At 35.9% G+C, this 24,312-nt stretch overlaps 1 protein-coding gene across 6 annotated transcripts in view; it reads right to left on the bottom strand.

Annotated features, from left to right (window-relative positions):
- The window catches only part of PPP1R9A (protein phosphatase 1 regulatory subunit 9A), a 314,579-nt gene that overhangs the window by 137,353 nt on the left and 152,914 nt on the right, over positions 1 to 24,312 (bottom strand). For all 6 annotated transcript variants that reach the window (XM_055307549.1, XM_055307550.1, XM_055307551.1 and 3 more), the window contains exons 4-5: positions 14,667 to 14,799; positions 5,196 to 5,316 (exon numbers count right to left, since the gene is read on the bottom strand). In XM_055307549.1, coding sequence (XP_055163524.1) covers positions 5,196 to 5,316; positions 14,667 to 14,799 — 254 coding nt within the window. The remainder of the gene's footprint in view (positions 1 to 5,195; positions 5,317 to 14,666; positions 14,800 to 24,312) is intronic.

The raw sequence follows: 24,312 nt of genomic DNA, 5'->3' as shown, positions 1-24,312 counted from the left end.
GTTATTGGATAGTTACCTGCTGACTTGATATATCTGGGAAGGGGAAACACAAAAATTCTACCTCACAGGGCTTATCTAAACAAAGCAACCATTGCTGCGTGAAAGGGAGAGCAGCTGGAGCAACATTAATGAACTCTGGTCAACACAGTTTTCACGGAGAGTGAAGTTTTAAATGTATATAAAAAATGTATGTATCAGGGTGCCTGGGTGGCTCAGTGCTTGAGCGTCTGCCTTTGGCTCAGGGCGTGATCCTGGGGTCCTGGGATCGAGTTCCACATCAGGCTCCTTGAGGGGAGCCTGCTTCTCCCTCTGCCTATGTCTCTGCCTCTGTCTGTGTGTCTCTCATGAATGAATAAAATAAAATAAAATAAATAAAATAAAACCGAAAATATGTACATATCAAAGCAGGAATATCCCAACTCTCTAAGGGGCGAATACGCCGTCTATTTGATGAGGAGAGTGACACAGGAGTATGTGCACAGGGCGGGGTGGGGGAGAACCATCGACCATGGAATTATGACAGATGGGCACAATTAAGACAGCAGTTTCTATTCAAGTTGTCCCAGGCTTGAGGGCGCCCCAGGGGCACAGATGGGTTCTGCTGGAGGGAGCCTCTGCTGCAGGGGAAACGAAGAATTAAACTCTTCATCTGTTTTCTGTGTTGCTGTTACCCAAGAGCTGGTAAAAAATAATTAAAATGTTTGAAAACCTTAAAAGGTTTGAATGAAGGTAAACTACATAGCACCGTCATTTCACATTCGATAACTTTTTCCAAAAAACTGAACAGGACAGTGTTCTAAAATGATAGCATACAAACACCTGAGAAACAAACATTGTAGCCAGAAACAAAGCACATCCCAAATGCATTTTTAATTTGCCTCTTTTAGCACAGAGTCACTACGATCATTTGTCAGGTACCGTCCACATGACTTATTCTACTATCAGCATTTTCAAGTGTGTTATAAAGTTGATTTTGCTTTATACATTCATGAAAGAGGACCGGAGAAATAATTAGTGTCCTGCATACCAATCATAAAATGTATGGCAGCAAAGCTAATGGTTTTATTAATATTTTAGTAAATATTAATTAATTTTAATTTTAATAAAATAATATTTAATAAGTAAGTGTATTTAATTACAATTAATGTTTTATTTTACTAAAATTAATCTTATTTAATATTTGTAGTTATCATTATTTTACCTAAAGAAACTAAAAGATGGTGGAAATGGCTATCAAGTCATGTCACTTAGATAAATTCCCAGTTGCTCTATAAGAGGCAGGGTAGCACAAAAAAAGAGGAAGAGAGAGAGAGAAAAGAAAAAGAAGGGAGGTGGCGAGATGGGGGGAGAACAATGTTAGGCCTGAGCAAATGTTTTGAAAGTGATAAAAGCATTAAGTATTCACTCATTCAACAAATATTTATTGAGCACTCCTACATTTCAGGCATCATAATGAAAAGGTATGAAAAGCTTGACAAAAGAAAATTTCGAATGTAGGGCATAATACCAAAAGGTAAGGAAGACTCCAAACTTTTTAACTACACCCTGGATGATGTAAGAGATAATTGCCCATGGCAAATTTTCAAAAGTGCTCAAAATATGGTGAGTTTATGAGATTTTAGAAGGAGGAAAAGCAATCACAACAAAAAAGGTTTCTTGTGTGGGGGAAGTTAGTGGGGAGGAAAGAGAAAAGAATATTCTGGGCAAGTCTATTTATTTAACATCCATTGAAGGAAATGTGACCAAATCTGAGATTAAATTGAAATCATTTTCTTAGATAAAGTAGCTAAGACAAGGGGCTCCTGGGTGGCTCATTCAGTTATGTGATGTACTCTTAAATTCAGCTTAGGTCATGATCTCAGGGTCATAGGATGAAGCCTGGGGTCAGGCTCAATGTCCCGCATCTGGCTCACATCCAGGGAGGAATCTGCTTTAAGTTTCTCTCTCCCCCTGCCCCTCCCCCACTTGCATTCAAGTGCATGTACACACTCATGCTCTCTCTCTCTCTCTTTCTCTAAAAAAAGGGGGGGGGACTAAAGCAACCTAAAAAGGTTAAAGAAAAAAAGACTTATATCCTTTTAAAGCTAAAAGAATTTTAAAAACATCTAATCCAGAACTTTAATTTTGTCCATAACTGAGGTCTGAAGAGCAATTTTCCTGAGGCCACATGATGTTAGCTTTTTATTTTTAGTTGGAGTTTGAAATATACATACAAGGATTACAAACTCTCTGTAGAAAAATTAAATGTTTTATATTAGCTGAAATTTTAAAATACCCACACAGGGGCGCCTGGGTAACCGGGTCAGTTAAGTGCCTGTCTTCGGCTCAGGTCATATCAGGGTCCTGAGATCCAGCCCTGTGTTGGGTTCTCTGCTCAGTGGGAGTCTGCTTCTCCCTCTCACTCTGCCTGCAGCTTCCCCTGCTTGTGTGCGCTCTCTCTCCCTCTGTATCAAATGAATAAATTAAAAAAAAAAAACCTTTAAGAATAAATAAGATACCCACACAGACTAGAGCCTTTCAATATTTTGTTGTGTATTGATTCTACATTTTTTGAGAGAAAGAGAAAGAAAGAGAAAGAGAAGCTGGGGGAGATGCACAAATAGAAAACATACCCACAAAAGAATGGCATCATACTAATCATAGTGCTTTGTAAATCCTTAATACAATAAAGAAATTATTAACTGGAGGCAGCAATCAACTGTTTATTTTGTAATTTTTTTATACTGGTAAATTTTAACAACAAATATTTAAGTATTGTGCAAATGAACACAACAGCAATGGTGGGAATAATAATATAATAATTTAAAAGATATGAACACTGCCATAGGTCTATAATGAGGCTATATATACATGTATATATCCTCAGTTTTTAAACACATAAAATGAAAGATGTGAATTTAAAGATCTCTAAAGTTCATCTGAATCTCTAGAATCTCTAACATTTTATGATTCTGTACATATTTTATACATCTTTCTATAGTTTTTCAAAAGACTCCCCATAATAACTATTTTTAAATATATTTTAGGCTTATTCCTATTTCAAGAACAGTTTCATAGCGCTGTGGAAGGTTTTAATTTACATACACATATTTAATGCCTACAACAACCCTGCAATGTAGATAACAAGAAAATTAAGTTAATTTGTTCAACAGCCCACAGCTGGTAGGTAAAGGGCACAGAATTAAGACTCCTGGTCACATGTTCCCAAAGATTCTGCTCATTTCATCAAATTGCCTCCTTTAATATATTCACTGAGGCATTTATTAAGCATCTCTTGTAACAACAGCAGGATTACCATTCTAGGTAAACATCCATTTAAAAGAGAGGAGGAAATGCACACTGGGACTGATAAAGCAAACTTCTCATACCCATACTGGCGTAAATACTGAAACTATCTATGTAGGACAGCAAATCATAAAACAGGTTAACCAAAAACAAACCTAATTTTAAAAGTGAGTGATTGAGAAACAAATAAGTCTGAGTTCAGAACAATGGGAATTGGCTAAGTGCTGAATACAAAATTTTCTACCTTTTTGTTTTTTAATCAATTTGTATTTTGGTTTGGCTTTTGGCCATTGACTTAGGAGAGATGGTTCATAATAACTACATATTGTTTGAATACTAACAATAAGAATTATTTCCTATCATTCTGGAATAGTTTTTAAACTTTTCATGAAATTTAAAGAGAAATGACACAGGTCTTACAAATTTTAGCTCACTTGGAAGAAAGTTTCTAAATTAATAATGGGAGATTTTGCTACCACCATTATATAATTCATTGAAAGGGTAAAAAGGTTATTTCCTTAACTACTTGAAAATGGGGAAGACTGTTAACAAAATTACCTTTTAACACAAAATATTAATATCCCACTTTAAATGTGATACACATTCAATCAACTGAACATTCACTCAGAAGATTCATTTCAGGGACACCTGGGTGGCTCAGTGGTTGAGCGTCTGCCTTTGGCTCAGGGTGTGATCCCAGAGTTCCGGGATCAAGTCCTGCATCGGGCTCTCTGCATGGGGCCTGCTTCTCCCTCTTCCTATGTCTCTACCTCTGTCTCCGTGTCTCTCATGAATAAATAAAATCCTAAAAAAATATATTCATTTCAGACCTTCTCTGTACAAGTGCTCTGGGAATACAAATAAGGCTACTGACTGTGATGTTGTCCCTAACCTCACGGAAAGAGATGATACTGGTTGTGCTTTCCATTTAAAAAATCAATTTAGTTTCCCTTGGAAAATATCTGTTTTATCAATATGTGTATTTAGGATTACAAAAGAAATAAAGCTACTATGTGTCCCATCAGAGATTTACAAATGGTTTCCAACATGCTTTATCATTTCTTGATAAGATGGTTAAGTGATATATACTTAAACCCTGGACAAAATCAAAGCCAGTTATTCTGCATTCCTTAAAAAGAAAAAAGATAAGATGCCATTCCTTTGAATTTGGGACTGATATTTTTGGACCTACTTTCATTTCTATTGCTAACCTCTTCTTCAGCCCCAACTTAATGCAGCAGGAATGCAGAGTGAGGACTGATCAAACTCTTTACAGATACTTGCAGCCTGAGATGATGAAAGCTAAGATATAAAACAACAATCTTCTGATGTGCTGGAGTGTATCTAGATTAATTACCCAAGGTGGATGTTTAAGTAAAGACTATCAGATTCCTCTCTGAGAGATGTTAATTCTACAGGGTTAGTTGGCACTCAAGAACTTGTGTTTTTAGACAGAATGCATTTTGAGAAATGTGATCTCCAGAATTATCATCATTGCAGAATTAGGGCTTCTATTTTCCCTTCTACCTCTGTCATTCTCAGAAGTACCAGAAATATTAGCATTTGGTTTGATATTTCTGAAGTAAAACTATATACTAATCTCCACAGGACATAATCTGAAACAATATATATCCATGCTTCTGCCCATTTCCCACTAGACAGAGAGATGAATGGACAGATACCAAAGGTAGACAGAGATAACAGATCCAACTACCCATTCACCTAATATACTTTAAAGAAAGCAGTCATTTCACCCACAAATCAGAAAGTAATTCAAGTATTTTAACCTTTTCCATATCTGAGACATACTCCAAAATTCTGTCCTAAAAAATCAAAAGAAGAAAGCTACCACTAAAATACAAAAAAAGTTCCTAGAAGATTTTAGTTACTAATGATAGTAGTTTGCTTACCTGCCATCCCTCTGAGCAGCACCACCTTCTGTTACTGTCTTGACAAATATTCCCAGCTTTTCAAGTCCGGCATCTGCTCCAACACCCATTCCAATAATGCTTATACCAAGTCCATCCTCATCTATGAAAAAGGAGAAAGCAGTGCCAATAACTTAAGTTTTGCACTAGCCCACATTAGCTTATGAGACTTCTTTGTTGCTTTTAATCTTGTTCTTTATGGACTATATGACATGCTTGTCTTGATGGAATTTTTTTTCCATGTTGGGGAGCAAAGATGTCAAATAAGACCCCCTCGAAAGGCTTGTGAGTTTCATTTCATTTCATTACTGTAGTTCACTAATCACTGTGATCCCAAAAAAAAAGTAATAATTTGGTTATGGAGTAATCAATCTGCCTTAAAACATAGCCTCTCTAAAAAATATATTTTTAAACACAAAAGTATACATAACAAAACACATATATATGATTTTACATAAATGTTATCATAATACATCTAAAATTTCCCCTTTGTTTATGTGGTCTCTTTTTTACTAGTTTCATATACCCATCCATGTTTAATAAGGTGGTATGTGTCTTTCTGTACTTTCCTCAGTCCTACTATACAAGCATATAAAGCATCAGCTACAATATATATGTATATATACATAAATATAAATATACATACATATATGTCTATCTGTATATATGAAATGGCTTATTTTTCCTTCCTATGCTTTATACAAATAAAATTGTATTATATCTAGGTTTCTCTGCATCTTACTTTTTTAATTCAGTGGTACCTCCTGGATATCAACTTACATAGCCTTAAATCCCTTCTAATGATTGCATAATATTTCATGGTGAGATGGTATCATAACTTATCCAACCACTTCTCTACTGACAGGCATTCGTTTTATGTTTCCATGTTCCTTGCCCTGTGGACAACACTGACAAACACGTTTTTAAATTTATTTACAATAATGTGTTTATCCATATTTCCATTTGTCTTTTCCATGAACACATGTATTTTTAACATCAACGACATAAAAGATATATTATTTCACATTCCACATTTTTGGTTAGCATTCACATTCCACATTTTTTTATTAATATTGAAAGTTATTTTCTGATAGCCTCAAAGTCTTTGGAACCATGTTGTATTAGCTGAAAAAAAAAACAAAAAAACAAAAACCCAGGCACTTGCTAATCAACAGTGAAGGTTGGGATGCCTGGGTGGCTTAGCTGTAGAGCGTCTGCCTTTGACTCAGGATGTGATCCCAGAATCCTGGATCCAGTCCCACATGGGGCTCCCTGTGGGGGGCCTGCTTCTCCCTCTGCCTATGTCTCCGTGTGTGTGTGTGTGTGTGTGTGTGTGTGTGTGTCTCATGAATAAATAAAATCTTTAAAAAAAGTGAAGTTATTTATTTTTTATAAATATTTATTTATTCATGAGAGACACACAGAGAGAGAGAGGCAGAGACACAAGCAGAGGGAGAAGCAGGCTCCATGCAGGGAGCCCGATGTGGGACTAGATCCTGGGTCTCCAGGATCACGCCCTGGGCTGAAGGTGGAGCTAAACCGCTGAGCCACCCAGGCTGCCCTTATCTGGCATGAAGGATTATTTAAAGAAAAACTGGCTCATACAGTCAGCAGAATGCTTGATGCTTTTAGAAAACTTTTTAGCAATAACATTTAATACGCTAATATTCTTAATTAGTAATCTTTTGAATAGGGTTCGTCTCATTGATGATTACTACTTGTCACTGACTTCTGGTTTTTAAGTGTTTCTAAGTACAATTCGTAATCTGATATCAGTATACCACGTATGTTTAAATACATGTCATTCGGCAAAAGTGTGGTTTGTTTCTTCAGTTGGGTGCTAAAGAAAGTTTCATAGAGTTCTTCTCCCTGGAGGAACTGTTCAGTGTGCTCCCCAGATCAAGGTACTTCCATATTAGCAGAGGTGATTTTAGGCATAGGTCCCTCTTCAGGGTGAGAACTTTAATGGCAATTAGTATTCGAGCCATCACTGGAGAAGTTCTTTCATTCCCTGTATTTACAATGTTTGTACACATGTGATTTTCCATACTTATTTCATTTTCCTTATTTCTCCAGTATAGATACTCATGTTCATCCAGAGGCTTTCTCTGGTTAAAAATTTTCCTACATTTGGGGTTTCTCCCCAGAACGAGTTCTCTTGGGCAAAGAAAAGTTAGATCTGTGCTAACAGCTCTTCATCACTGGTCACATGTACCAAGTTTCTTCTCTCCCCCAGGAATTGTCCTATGTGTATTAAAGGTTAGCTATACAGCTGAATTCTTGCCCGCATTCATCATATTCCTAGAGTTTCCTGGTGTATGAATTTGTTCATGCTGGTGAAAGGATGAATGATGACCCAAAACCTTCCCACAGCATTTACATAAGTGTAAGTGTTCCTCCCAGAGTGTTTGCTCTTGTGTCGTTTAAGAGATGGTCACTGTAGACTCGTCCACATTAAATAATGCCAGAGGGCTTCTCTCATATGTGAAATCTGGTATATATTAAGCAGTTAGCTGACTTCTTGTTCACATTCCCTGTATTTATAGGTGTTTCTCTTCATTATGAATTACCATATGTCAAACCAATGTTGGGCTATAAGTGAAACTTTCCCATACTCAGTTCATTCAAAGGGCTCCTTTCAAATGTGGAGATTATCTGTACCATCGTGCCATTAAGTAGTTCCTTCCTACAAATATCCTGCATGGAAATTATGTCTTCGTTTTTAAGTGCATTTTCCCTGCCTCAACTCAGTCTTTAGTAAAACTATCTTTCTTCCTGCCTTAGCAACTCTGTTGCTCTCACTGGAATATTACTCAGATTTGCAGAGCTGAAAACCCAATAGTAGGAAAAGCAATAATAGCTTGAGCCATTCTCAATTCCACTGCAGACTACCTGAAAGACAAGATGATAACTGAAAGACAATTAAAGGAAGAATACAATCAACCCACAGAGACCAGATGACTGATTTCATCTTTGTACAGCTTTCTGTGAGATGTGTCAAGCGTGGGTGAAGTCCAGAGCCATATCCCTGAAGGCCACTGATTCTTGTGACTGTTAAGAATGCAGCAGCCACCTGGTCTTCCTCTGTCTATCCCCTCCTAGGGACAGGCAAAGCAGCCAGGAAACAGTGGAAGACTGTGAGGGTGGGTTACCATGGAAGATGCTGTCACCTCACTCTGGAGTTCAGAGCTTATTTTTTCTCTCAAGAAAGAAACTCCCCTTTAAGAAGAAGTTCAAGTAACTCTGAACGTGAATGGGCTTAATGACCCCATCAAAAGGCGCAGAGTTTCAGACTGGATAAAAAAACAGGACCCATCTATTTGCTGTCTACAAGAGACTCATTTTAGACAGAAGGACACCTACAACCTGAAAATAAAAGGTTGGAGAACCATTTACCATTCAAATGGTTCTCAAAATATACCCTAAAAACTACAGAACACTTCTGAAAGAAATTGAGGAAGACACAAAGAGATGGAAAAATATTCCATGCTCATGGATTGGCAGAATTAATATTGTGAAAATGTCAATGTTACCCAGGGCAATTTACACGTATAATGCAATCCCTATCAAAATACCATGGACTTTCTTCAGAGACTTAGAACAAATTATTTTAAGATTTGTGTGGAATCAGAAAAGACCCCAAACAGCCAGGGGAATTTTAAAAAAAGAAAACCATATCTGGGGGCATCGCAATGCCAGATTTCAGGTTGTACCAGAAGGCTGTGTTCATCAAGACAGTGTGGTACTGGCACAAAAACAGACATATAGATCAATGGAACAGAACAGAGAACCCAGAAGTGGACCCTGAACTTTATGCTCAACTAATATACGATAAAGGAGGAAAGACGATCCACTAGAAGAAAGACAGTCTCTTCAATAAATGGTGCTGGGAAAATTGGACATCCACATGCAGAAGAATGAAACTGGACCACTCTCTTGCACCATACACAAAGATAAACTCAAAATAGATGAAAGATCTAAATGTGAGACAAGATTCCATCAAAATCCCAGAGAAGAACTCAGGCAACACCCTTTTTTAACTTGGCCACAGTAACCGGAGAAGGACAAACAGTGTATGTTCTCATTCATTTGGGGAATATGAATAATAGCGAAAGGGAATATAAGGGAAGGGAGAAGAAGTGTGTGAGAAATATCAGAAAGGGAGACAGAACATAAAGACTCCTAACTCTGGGAAATGAACTAGGGGTGGTGGAGGGGGAGGAGGGTGGGGGGGTGGGGGTGAATGGGTGACGGGCACTGAGGGGTACACTTGACGGGATGAGCACTGGGTGTTATTCTGTATGTTGGTAAATTGAACACCAATAAAAATTAATTTATAAAAAAAAAAAAAAGAAAAAAAAGAAAGAAGCTCATGTTGGCTTTATACTCCCCTTATTGCTAATGAGATTTGAGCTTGTATTCATATAAGCATAGGCCATTCGATGTCCTCTTTGGTAAACTGCCAATTTTTTTCTACTGAGTTTTCTCTCTTTTTTCTTTTTTAAAGTTCTTAGCAAATTATCCATTTTAACTCCATGTCATTTATAATGAAGATTCCCTCTCCTCAAATTCATCATTTATCCATTGCCTTTGTCTGATAATATTGCCTTTAAAAGCTTAAAATTTTGGATTGATTGGTCCCTCTTTTCTAACTTCCTGTTTTCCACGTTGGTTAAGCCCCTCCTCCAACATCGCTACATAATATATGCAGTCTTATAAGTTTTTTGTCAAATACCTTTATTAATTTATTTTTAAAACTTCATTATCTAATCCATGTAATTGTTTTTAATATGATATAATGAAAATGAAGATGTTCAACTTTATATTCTTCCACACAGATGCTGTTATGCCAGAACAATTTGAAAAGTACCCTGTTACTCCTAAATTAGAATATCATACATATCATGTATTAAATTCTCATGCATAATAACATCTTTCTCTGGCTTTTCTACTTTCTCCCATTGATCAATTGCTGTGTGAATACAATTTATTCTGATTAGAGAGGCTTTGCATTATATTCAGATATTTAAGAAATTAAAACCTTTCATATTCTTTTTCATACTTCCTTTAGGTCTGTATTTTTCCATATAATATTTAGTATCACATTATGTAATCCTCTCTCCCAATCCAACTCTGATGGCAGTTATATTTGAACTGCATTTAATTTACATATTAATTTACAGGTATCAGAGATGAATAGGAGAGACTATTCTATACTGAGTCTTTTCATCCAAGAAAATGGTATATCCTACTACTTGCTCACATCTTATATCTATCTAAAAGATGGACTTTCAACAGATAGATACTGTTTTTCTTAGTGATTAATAAGTATTTTGTTGTTTTTGTGCTTCTATAAATGAATGTTCCCATTTTCATATTTATGTTCTTAATATAGAGAAAAAAACTATTAATTTTCTAACATGTACGTGGCACCTGACCTCCTCTTACACGTACTCTCATCAGTTTTAATATAAGTTACTTTTCATCTTTTGTTTCCTATTGTTTGTACTAATTATTTCATTTAAAGAGCATTCCAAATCAGACACCCGTTTTTTTTTAATAAATAAAAATATATTTTATTGTTACAATTAAATTCAGACTCTTGGTTTTAATGGAAATATTTTTAGTGCTTCCTCAATTTATTTATTTTTTAAGTGTTTCCTCAATTGAAAAGTAAAATTCTCTGTTGGTATTATAATCTATAGTTTGTATCATATTTAGGTCTTCATATACTAACAATGAACTATCAGAAAGAAAAATTAAGAAAATAATTCCAGAAGTGCCTGGGTGGCTCAGTTGATTAAGCATCTGACTATTTTGGCTCAGGTCATGATCTCAGAGTCGTGAGACCGAGCCCTGCATTAGGCTCTGTGCTGGGCATGGAGTCTGCTTAAGATTCTCTCTCCCTCTCCCTTTGCCCCTCCCCACCACTCAACTCTCCCTCTCTTTCTATAAAAATAAATAAATAAATCTTAAAAAACAAAGAATTCCATTCACAATTGCATCAAAAAGAATAAAATACCTAGGAATTAACTTAACCAAGGAGTTGAAAGATATGCATAGTGAAAGTTGTAAGACACTGATGAAGGAAACTGAAGACATAAGTAAGTGGAAAGATTGTCCACACTCAAGGATTCAAAGAATTAATATTGTTAAAATGTCCATACTACCCAAAACAATCTATAAATTCACTTCTACCTCTATGAAAAATTCAATGATATTTTTTCACAGAAATAGAACAGACAACCCTAAAATTTGTATAGAACCACAAAAAATTCCAAATAGCTAAAGCAAACTTGAGAAAGAAGAACAAAGCTAGAAGCCTCAACACTTCTTGGTTTTAAACTGTATTACAAAGCAACAGCAATCAAAATAGTATGGTACGACTATTAAAAGAGACACATAGATCAGTGGAACAGAATACACTGCACTGAAATAAACCCATGCATCTTTGGTCAATTTATGACAAAGAAGCCAAGAATACACTATAGCGAAGGATGGCCACTTCAATAAATGATGCTGGGAAAATTGGACAGACACATATGAAAGAATGAAACTGGTCCCTGATCTACTCTACGCAAAAATAAACTGAAAATGGATTAAAGACTTAGATTTAAGACTTGAAACCATAAACATAGCAGAAAAACATAGCAGAAAACATAGCAGGTAAGTTTCTTGATATCAATCTTGGCAGAAAACATAGCAGGTAAGTTTCTTGATATCAATCTTGGCAATGACTTTTTGGATTTAACACCAAAAGTACAAATAAATGAGTAAAACTCTATGAAACTAAAAAACCTCTGCACAGCAATGGAAATCATTAACAGAATGAAGACAGCCTACAGAATGGAAGAAAATATTTGATAAGGGGTTAATATCCAAAATATAAAAGAACTCACGCAACTCAACAGCAAAAAACCAAATCCGATTAAAAATAGACTGAGAAAGTGAACAGACATTTTTCCAAAGAAGACATACAAATGGCAATCAGTTACATGAAAAGGTATTCAACATCACTAATCATCAGGGAAATGTAAATCAAAATCACAATGAGAAATCACCTTATTAGAGTCAGAATGTTAGAATGACTATCAACCAAAAAACAAGAGATAATAAGTGTTGGCAAAGACGCAGAGTAAGGGAAATACTTGTGCCTTGTTGCCGGAAACGCAAACTAGTGCAGCCACTTCCAGGAAACAGTATGGAAGTTTCTCAAAAAATTAAAAATCATTCTACTTCATTAGGTTTTTTCCTAGCTTAATTTTTCTAGTTTAACTTTTATTTTGTGAAAATTGCAAACAAAAGAGTTTACGAAAACTTTTATCTACAAAACACTGTGTTTAAAGAAGAAAAATAAAACAAATATCCACATACTAATAACAAAAACACAGAACATTAACAACACCCAAAAAGCCCACTATGCACCCCTCCTTGATATCATAACTTTTCCCTTGATAACCACTATCCTAAATATTATGTCAATCGTTCCCTTCTTTTATAAATACTGCTTTTTAAAACTACTTATTTGTGTATCTCTAAATAATATGCCATTTAATTTTTCCTGGCTTTGAAATTTAAATAAATGGATCTAGACTGAATGGCTTCTTCTGTGATTTATTTGTTTTCTCCCCTGAATTTCGTATCTGTAAGAATCATACATACTGCTGCATGAAACTGAAGCTCCTTCATTTTACCCTTTTCTATCATTAATGAATATTTGGATTATTCTCGTTTTTGCTATTATAAGCAATACAATGGCCCACAGCCAAATCCAGCTGTTTTTTGTAAGGGCCATAAACTAAGAATGGTTTTTACATTTTTAAATGAATGAAAAATATAACTATCTCTCTTTCATCCTTCTTAACCCCAAAGGAAAGTATCTCTTAATGAGAACAATCACTCATGTTTAGCATAATGATTGGTATTCTTTGTATTTTTTTTCTTTGTATTTTTAATCCAAGTAATTTTATGCCTAATAGTAACAGTTTTCAACTCTTTTTCCCTCACCCTTGCTATTTAGAACAAGTTACTCTGTTTTTTTCCTCCTCCTTGCTAACTGGGGAGTGAGTATGCAGGTGATGTGTTCCTTAGACCTTTAGATATCAGCAATTTTCCTTCTTTTACCATGAGAGGTAAATGCTCTCTGGGACAGACATAGGGTTTTTGGATGTGTGAAATTATAATGTATGCCTCTCACTTCCAGTGTTACAAGAATTCTGATGCTAGTCAAATAATGTTGCTTTTCCAAGTACTTTTTGCTTCTTTATTTGCTTTTAGTGTAGTATTTTTCAGAATTTTACTTTATGTTGAAGACGAGGACTTTTGCAGGCTACGCCTACATGCAGGGTGTTTTTGAAGTCCTCTCTCAATCAATTGGCTGAGTCCTTCCAATTAGGAGGCTCAGGTCTTTTGAGCTCAGGGAAATTTCTTCCATGTTTTGTGTAATGTCTCTCATCCTCTATTGTCTTTTCCTACACTTATATGTTGGGTCTCCAACATGATTTTTCGTGGATGTTTGCTCTGTCGTTTAAGAATTAGTTTGGTTCATTTTTTACGCTTCACTTTATAGGTCACCAGTTTGAGTCTCAACAACCATCTTTCTCTCTTCCTCTACTGAAATTTTTAATTTTAAAATCAATGTTCTTGTTGTTTGTTGATTTGCTTAACAATGGCTTTTTAAAGCCATTTGGTATCCTCATTTGGTTTTTCTTTTGCTTTTTTTTGGTCATTCAAGTTGTCATCTGTTTGTTCTGCTTTTTTGCAAAGCTCTCTGAGATGTGATATTTTCCCTGTCCACTGGGCCCCAGTCTGTTCCCGGATGCCCCTCTTATAACACGATAAACACAGCAGTGTCTAGTCCCATGGGTCCTCACTTCCCAATGCAAGCAGGCTGAGATTCCAAGAGGAAGCCCCTCTGCTCCCATTCTCCTTGTTCTCTTAGTCTTCTCCCCCTTAGAGACAATTCCACTGTCTCCATTCCAAAATCCATAATCTAAAAGCCCAACGCTCCATCTACTACATTCAGAGCCCAACCATGACCACTCTACCTCCGCCAAGAATGCAGAAACAACCATCTGCCCCACCCTCAACTTCTACCTGTTCCCACTAGGCTCTCATCAGCACTAGCCCATTGCCAGGGTACCGACCAAACATCAGGCCCCACACACAGCTCCCTACTCCTAGTCACCAGCCCAGTCAACTAAAGCAGATGGGTTTCAGTTAGAAGTGGAAGTGAAGAAAGAATCTTTCAGTCTACCATCTACACAGAGCTTGTATCAAGTACTTTTGAAATTTAAGAAATAAATTAAATCCTCCAGGAGAATTAAAACTTTATCCAATCCTTTGGCGGGGTTGGGGGGTAGGGGGGAGGCTACACATGAAAAAAATAAAGTTATTTCTGTGTTATTAAAATAGCCATATAATGATATAACAAACATTGTAGAGCACATATACCTTTCTCTAGTTCCACTGGGAAAAGCTCCAGCTTTTCTACACGCTTTTCAAGTTCATACTCGGCAGAAGCAGCCACAGGATCCACTTCATCGTTCCTCCTGTCATAGTCTTCATTGGAGTATGTGCTGAAAACCTGTAGTAGGAGGTCAACAAGGAGGTGATAAATAGAAACATGGTTTTCCTAATTTTTTTTTAAACCTAAGTGCCTAAAACTATGTAAGTTAAAAAATATTATGCAATGAATTTCTTTGAAACAATTGTTTTGTTGTCTTTAAAATCAACAGAGATGTTAAGGAAAACTGAATCAGAATAAAAATGACTTACATTTTAAAATGCATGTTATTCTACACTTTTAATAATTTGAGAGATAACAGTAGCCACAGCATATATTATTTGAATAGCAATATTCACTGCTTTTTATGGAATCAGAGTATAACACAATAGCTGCATGCTCGGCTGGTTTCTGATGAAACTATGGTGAAGGACTTTGAAGCTACTAAGCAAACACCCACACTGGATCCGTTTCATGCTATGACCTACACAAGCCCTGGTGTTGTGGTGTGTCAGTACTATAATTATATTTCAGTCATGGAATCACTGAAGGTGATTATGTTCTATACTATACTGAGCTGTGTTGAGCTCTCATTTGTCATTTCTTATTTTACTTGCATGTAGATCCATAGGATTCTCATTGAGCCTTTCCATGAAATGACTATCAAAATATTGGTAAAGAGCTATAGAGAATTAGGACATCACCAGCTCTTTATTTCTGACCTAACCCATTCAAAAGATTACTAAATATGGTCTTCAGATGTGGCCATAATAAACCTGATTGTCCTTATTTCTTCTGAATTTGTGCAATTTGAAAAGTAACTGGAAACAGGTATAACATCCCTTACTTAATTCAATAAGGAGTATCTAAAAGAAAGAAATATATAATTCATCAAGTTCAATTAACATATATAATAAAATTTGACTTTTTCAATTAAATTTAATAAATATGAAGTTTCTAAATTGTGCCTGAAAAAATAACTCTGTAATGTCCCCAAAATATTAAAATCGAGGAAAAGTTTTTTTATATAAATACATAAAAAGCTGTAATAAAAAAAAAGAAAGTAGAACAGAAGGTCAGAGATGAAAGAAAACAAATCTATCACCTATAAAGCTGGCCCTGCTGCCCCATGTGTGTTTTACATTCATATTACTGGAAAACTGGCAACTCTCATATGCTATATATGGTAACCTATAAACCAGGAATATATGTTGTATATATAGAAGCAGATGTAGTGTGGTTCCTATGGCATACATTTATCAAAATCATGTCATGTATAGTATTTGTACCAGGATGAATACTGTCTTTCTTCCTGACTTTCAACATGTTTTCATGGCCTCTTGCCACTCATTTGGTCTCACCTACATTTCTCCACCATAATAAACATCACTGTATCATAACGCATATTTCTAAACTATAAGGTTTGTAGCTTTTTTATTAATATTTTCATAAAATATGCTCTCTGTGTCCCTCACATAGAACTCTTTAATATTTTTAAGTTTACAGATTGATGGCATTCTCTTAGACAGCTCTTTTGATCCTTCACTTCCCTTATATGTTTTGGTAATCACTTATTCACATTTATTCATTCATCAAAAATTTACTGGGTCCCACCTCTAAGTCAGACATTGTGCTGCATGGACATTGGAGAAAGTACAGACGGCCTCAAGTAACTCACAGCTTAGTAGGGACACAGAAATCAATGTAAATGACTACAGTATAATGTGATAACCAACGTAATAGAAGAATATGCCAAGTAATCTTTCTTATTTGCCTGAGAAAGGGAAGAATTTCATGAAGGGCAAAATATTTGATCTGAGTCTGAAAGAATAAACAAGGATTCATATATTTGAGTGTAGAAGAGGTAGAAAGCATATTTCAAATAGAAGATCCTAGACAAAAAATTTCCATATCTGTATCTTTTAGAAAACACAGACAGCTGAGTAGACACAAAGCAATATGCCTAGTGGAGCAAACTTTAACAACACGCAAAAACACTTGGCCAGGGGCAGCCCGGATGGCTCAGCGGTTTAGCGCCGCCTTCAACCCAGGGCGTGATCCTGGAGACCGGGGATCGAGTCCCATGTCGGGCTCCCTGCGTGGAGCCTACTTCTCCCTCTGCCTGTGTCTCTGCCTCTCTCTGTGTGTGTGTCTCCCATGAATAAATAAATAAAATCTTAAAAAAAAAAAAAACACTTGGCTGGATCTGGAATTTACATGTCCTGCAAACTATCAGTGGATATGACTGGAAATCATTCCATTAATGATTGATTTCTGCTATCTGTCCACATCTGCTAGACACCCAAGAATACATAGTGATTACAGAACAAATATGTAAATGACATCCACTCTGGAACATAGCTCAATTCTGCTACCACATAGCATGTGAATAAACAAATATGTGTGTATACATGCATGCGTGTGTGTGTGTGTGTGTGCACGTGCATGCATGGGTGTGTGTGTGTGTGTAAAATGGAAGTATGGAACAACTGTTTCAAATAAATTAACACCTCTTGACTTTTTGCAGGATCCCAAAACACTCTGATATCAAGTGTTCTTCCTCAATTGGTCTGGTTTGTAAGTAAAGTTCATTTGAGGGTATCCTAAAATTAAATAAAACAATAACTGTATGACTCCATACTAGAAAATGGTATTTTTTTATTTTATTTTTTTAGAAAATGGTATTTTAAGTAATTTTGGAGGCATCGAGCAATCAGATGACTGTATCACCATTTGATTCTGTAGAAAAGAAATAATGTATGATACTTTTCATCTTTAGCTTGCTCATAGATTGGTAAATTATGTGGGTACATAGGAAAAAAACCTATAAATAATTGAAAAAGAAAAGCCAGAATTCATTAGGTGCAGATTATGCTATCCTTTACTTGTAGAATCCCAAAGATTTAACATAAACATTATTAGAACTAGTAAGAGTTCTGTAAAGTAATAAAAATAATAAAATTTTAAAAAACTACAAGGGATGCTTGGTGGCTCCTCCATTAGACATCTGCCTCCAGGTCAGGCCACTATTCCAGGGTCCTAGGATGGAGCTACAAAAATCTGACTCCCAGCTCCGTGAAGAATCTGCTTCTCTCCGTCTGCCCTGCTCATGCTCTCTGTGTCTCTGTCTCTCTCAAATAATAAATAAAAATCTTAAAAAAAACATGTAGGGAGGGAAGAATAAAACAAGACAAAATCAGAGAGGGAGACAAACTGTAAGAGACTCTTAATCATAGGAAAAAAACTCAGAGTCGGTAGAGGGGAGAGGGGTGGACACATGGGGAAACTGGGAGACATATATGTTAATTAACCGAATTATAATAAAAATAAATAAATAAATAAATAAATAAATAAATAAATAAATTTAAAATCCCACAGTAGTTTAGAAAGTATAACAGAAAAGATCAGAAACTTATAAAACACCCAGGAATTGTTAATTATAAATGTGCAATGCTATCCTTCTCTATAAAATTTAACTGAAAAATACAAAAGTCCTAAATATGTATAATGGCATACTATGTTCCTGCATAAAAATCTTAATACTGTAAAGGCATCTATGCTCCTAAATTACTGTAAATGTTACCTTGCTGCAATTTAATTTATGAATACAGGGCAGTCAAAATTAAAATCCCACTCATACTTTTCTTCACATAACACTAACAAACTGTTTCAATAGAAGAATAGAATGGAATCAGATCCTGTAAGATATCAAACATACAATAAAACTTCATTTATTAAAGCTATGTAGTTTGGGCTCTGAGGCAGATCTATTTTTGGATTCTATTCTGTTCTGCTCCTCTACTTTTCTATTCAAATTAGTTAGGGTGATCTATTCAAAAAATAGGAGGGGAAGAATGGAATATCTATCTGAAAGAAAATCCTATTTCATATCAATAACAAAAGTAAAATTTCAATTGGTTAAGGACAAAAAAAACCTGTAAACTTTAAAAGTGCTAAAGGAAATATCGGACGATGTTCAATCGGCTAGATGGACTGTTCCTACAAAGCCACAGATCCCAGAATCTCAAAAGAAATAAACAAGCTATGTGATTAAAATTCAATGCTAAAACTTTCTAGACTACAAAATAAACCATAATTAAATTATAAGAAAAACCAAATATTAGGAGGAAAAATAGCTAAATATTAAGATGAAATATGAATATGTATAATATACAAAGAGCTTTCCACTTCAAACAACTGCATGTGTAAGTAGGGAAAAGGAAATTAATTAGAATTCAACAAAGAAATATTAATGTTCAATAAATGATATTAAGATGCTCAGCTTCATTAAAAATTAAGCAAATGTCAAGTACAAGAAAATACCAGGAATTCACCCACAGAATGGTTGAAAAAAATACTGCAACATCCAGTGTTCATGAGAATATAGGTAAAGAACACCTTTGGAAAAGCAAGGGGAAAAAGCATAATTTGAGAACATCTATCAAGATTTTAAATGTCAATGCCTTTGACCCAATAATTCTACATCCATGTATTTAAAGAGATATTTGCAAATGTGCACGAGGATGTACATGCATGAGAGTTCATCACAGCACTATGTGTAAAGCTCAAGTCTATAAAGCTTGGAAATGTCTATAAATGTCCACTGATAGAGAAAATGTCTTACTAAATTATGATACATATGTATACATAATTTTATGCAATGATTACAAAGTTCTATCTCTGCTGACATGAAAGACTCTGAAATACATATATTACTAAAACAAAAAAGCACAGTGCATATATGTCTATGCATCTATTTCCATACTCATATCTTTATCTACATGTATATATATTCCAAATTGGTATGAGCCTCATTTTAATCTAATTTAAAGATCTCCTAAATTCTCTAGCTATGTAGCTCTTACCTTAGTGTCCTTATTCACAAGATGGCTGTTATAATAATTATACCTAACCCATAAAGTCATTGAGAAAATGAAATGAGATAATCCATGTAATCACTTGTGGTTCAATGTGAGGGAGGGAAAGCTTCCCCAGCGTAATAGAAGAGATAACACTACTGCTTCCCCAGATACCTACACTCATCTCATACTTTTGTTTATAAATAAATTTTGAATAGTTCACCTACTATGATGTTTAATGTCTCTGAAACCAAAATCTACATACCTTTCTTGATTATAATATAGAAAGGCCTGCCAAAATCCCTGTGTCCAGAACACTATCACTACAGGATGGCTCATTGCTTGCCTTGTTTTGTTTTGCCTTGACCAGGAAAAAACCTCAGAGATAAAAGAGATACTGGCTTAGGTAAATACTTCCCCTTTCATCAATATGATCGTGATTCTTTTAATATTCTTACAAGAGTTCTACCAATTTTATTTATATTACCAAATCGCTTTTAAAAAAAATGGATAGCTAATCAAGTAAGAATCAGAACCCAATTATGGTATTACTGGAATCCAATAACCTCTAAAGGCCAACAGCATCCTGGGCCCTAATGTTTAACAACATAAAAATATATATATATATAAAATATATTTAGTTCAGTCACCTTCACATCGTTCCTGTGTTATTTCACGGAGAAAAACAAACAAAAGGATGTTTAACTTTAATACTTCTGGTTTCAGAGCCAACAAGCCATATTCTCTTCCTTCATCAAAGGAAACAAAACAAGCCTCCATCTCTTGCTTTGCAGCAGAGGTAGGCTTGTGGGGCACAAGCCTGTGAGTTTACACACACAGTTAGCAATGGCATTTCTGACCCAGTAGCCCAAGGCTATAAAAAACAAATACAGTTAAAATTAGCTTACTGTAAGATTTTAGCTAAGATCATTCTTTTTCACATTTCTGATGGTATGAGCTCCAGCACTTTTTCAAAACAACAGTAATGTTTTGTGAATAAGAAAAAAAAATTTCCTCTACTTCCTTATGACACATTTTCTTTAATCAATGCAGGTCAAAATAAATCTAGAATGGTATGTAAATATTGACTGGAAGGAATTTCCCACCACGTTTCCACAAGGTGTCAGTTCCACCTGCTATGTGTTTTCTGCCTCGTTTCCCAAACACATCAAAGGTAGAAAACACTCCCAGATCCAGCATGCTGCTTTTGGATGACTGAGGGGAGCATCCTGCTCCCCGGGACTAGATAAGCACTCGCATGCTTCCACAAACACTCCCCACTCATCACAGGCTTCCCCACCTCGACTCGAACCCATCCTCACACGATTTTAGTGCCTCTGCTAAAGGCGGGGGGGGGGGTACTCTAAATCGACATTAAAACAAAGCACAGAGAAATAATCCATATCTTAAAATTTTGAAGACTAAGTTGGCAATAAACCATCCACAAAAAGGAACATCATGCTGGCCTTCCAGCAATGTAGGACCTTGGCTTTCCTTTTCTTCCCCCAGAACCTAGGGGGCCAGTTCATTGATGTACGACAGTGAGAATCATTGTCTCTTGAGTGTCTAGCATGCTCCAGCGAGTAGGTTAGGTTTGTGTTGCAAAGTAATGTAGGCCAAACTGGGGTTCCCGATGACAGGTATTTGGGGGCAAACACCCCTAGTCTCCCAAAGACTCTAAACAGGAGGGGGCTTTCTGCTGCATACAAATACACTGGGGAGCAGGAAGTCGAAAAGAGAGACCCACAGTTCTATCTTGTAAACTCCGTAAAGTCCCAGATTTTTGTTCTTCGATTTTCTCTGACAAGGAATATGCATGAAGGTGTACAAGAGCAGTTAGGACAATATTCTATGGTAGGATGTGTCTAACCTTCTATTAATTAGGCCACTCCACAGAATCCTCGGTATTGGAGAACAGAGCCAAGTGAATGCTGAAGTTAGGAGTGACTCCAAAACCTGTGAGCTTGCTTGCCTTCTTCAAAGTCCATCAGCGTAGCATATTTCTAAGGACAATCCATGTATTTGCAACATCACTCATTTCACCAATTCAACATCCTTAACATTAATAAATAATATTAATAAGCCTTCCTGTGCAGATTTAAAGTGCCCCATTCTGGAGTGTTGACTTCTAATTAGAGTCCTCGGGATACTAACTAATCCTAGAGTGAGGATTCGTGAAGAATATACCCAGAATACTAACTAAAGGCTCCCAAAACAAAATATTGCGATGCATAAGATGAAGTAAGTGCAAGTAAATTACAGACAGTGTAAAATTTAACACTAATTATCTTTAGCCCTTGTACCAGCCAATCCAGTAAATTAGGCAGGAAAGAGCAAAGAGAGTGCATATGCTCCATACTTTTACGTGAGAAATCCAAAGCTCTGAGAACAATATACATGGTATACATAAGGATCATTAATGAAGACAAAGTCTCTAAGAACAAAAGACATATTTCACTAAATGTAAGCCTAGTGTTTTCATTGATGACTAAAGAACAGGAAATGAAAAAAGCAAGCATATTCTACATAACAGGCAATAAAGAGCAGGCCAGTTCAAAACACAACATAGAGAACCCTATACTTGTCAGGGTTCTCCAGATAAATAGAAGAGAGTGTGTGTGTCAATGTGTGAACATATATGTATTATATATAGTACAATATATTCAATATCTGAATAATATATGACAAATATATATAATATTTGTATATATAGTAAACTAAATTTATTTTAAGAAATTGGCTCCCCCAATTACAGAGGCTCACAAGTCCAAAATCTTCAGGGTAAGCCAGCAGGCCTGAGACCCAGGGAAAAGTTAGTTGATGGTGCACTTCAAGTCTGAAGGTGGCCTACTGGCAAAAGTATCTCTTCTTCAGAAGTCAGTCTGAAACCTTCATCTGGTTGGGTGAAGCCCATTCACATTATAAAGGACAATTTGCTTGACTCAACACATTAACAATTGAAATGTTAATCTCATTCAAAAATACCCTCACAAGGCAGCCCGGGTGGCTCAGCGGTTTAGCACAGCCTTAGCATGATCCTGGAGACCTGGGGCACCCTGCATGGAGCCCGCTTCTCCCTCTGCCTGTGTCTCTGCCTCTCTCTTTCTCTCTCACTCTCTCTCTCTCTCTCTCTCTCTCGCTCTGTGTGTATGTGTGTGTCTCTCATGAATAAATAAATAAGATCTTTTTAAAAATGCCCTCACAGAGACATCTAAAATAACGTATGACCAAATATCTGGACACTCTGACCCAGTCAAGTTGACACATAAAATTAACCATCACAAAGTCCTTAAAACAGAAAATTCTCTGGCTCCAGAAACTAGTCTTTAAAATTTATTTATTTATTTATTTATTTATTTATTTATTTATTTGAGACACACAGAGAGAGAGAGAGACAGAGAGGCAGAGACCTAGGCAGAGTTGGAGAAGTAGGCGCCATGCAAGGAACCCACACTGGATTCCTGATCCTGGCATCATGCCCTGAGCCAAAGGCAGACACTCAACTGCTAAGCCACCCAGGAATCCCTAGAAACTAGTCTTTTGACATCTGATAATCACATCTTGATAATGCTTTTTTTTTAATATCTCTTGTAGTGTTGTAAATTTTCATACTTCTACACATGATCATAAAATGTGCACAAAAACTGTGATAAAAATGAAATATACATTTTTGTATTATCAATGGCACCAATTACTTCATACTTATACTCAACAACCAAATATGGAGGATGTTAACTCTTTAAATTTATAAAAGCTATAGATGACCCTGTGGAAAGATAAGCTCTATAAAGACTTAATAAAATATTTCAATATAGGTCAAGTTTTATTAAGGCTACATATACACAAAATCTCACTGAAATAAAAAGATTAGAAGGTCCCACATATCTCCATTTTGAGTAAACAAAATTTTTATTATCATTTATCTGAAAAGCTGTGTTTAAGTATTGAAAGGTTTTAAAAGCTTTAATATCTCCTTGCAAAAATATGCCACTGAAGTAAAATGACAGAAAGAAATTCTGTCATAAACTTAGCTTATTCTAAATTTGGACAAATTCTAAGACAATGAAGCCCAAATTGTGTGTTTTTCCAGTAGACAGCTTAACAGGAAACTGGGTGATTCCACTGATGTTCATGTTTTTCACAGTATTTTCCAAATTATTATAAACAATTAAACATATCCATGAGAAATTAGCAATGTTCTCTTTCAGCTCAGCCAGAATTTAGTTTAAACTGGAGACATATGCTTTTACAAACTGACAACTGGTGGCCAATATGACATATATTGGTGGCCTTGGTCCAGTTCCCACTGGACAGGTGTCTTCATCACAGAAAAACTTAACTAATTACACCAATTGGCACCTTTTTGTGGGGGGAAATGGGGTAATCTCCTAAGAAGATAGCTGACTTCTCATTCACAGAAGTTAATACTCTTGTACAGATGCAACAGGGTAAGTTAGTAAATCAGGATCTGTTCTTGCATTTGTCTGAGCAGTTGGTATTTGCTTCTTCTTCCCCTACCAGTGCCAGCACTGCTTCTGAAGACCGATGAGAGGAGATTATTCTGAATTGTCTAAATAGGAAAGGCAATGGAGGGGAGTACTATATAGTATGCATGGGTGGTGACTTTAAAGGGGAGAAAGGAGGAGGATGGCTACACCAAAAAGGATCTGAGAGCTTCTCTTGAGGCTGGGAAGGGAAGTGAGACTTTTTAGGGCATAGAATTTCCCCAGGTATA

Source organism: Nyctereutes procyonoides, unplaced genomic scaffold (genome assembly GCF_905146905.1).
Source record: "Nyctereutes procyonoides isolate TBG_1078 unplaced genomic scaffold, NYPRO_anot_genome, whole genome shotgun sequence".
Lineage (NCBI taxonomy): Eukaryota > Metazoa > Chordata > Mammalia > Carnivora > Canidae > Nyctereutes > Nyctereutes procyonoides.
This window is presented reverse-complemented; position numbering and strand designations above follow the sequence as displayed.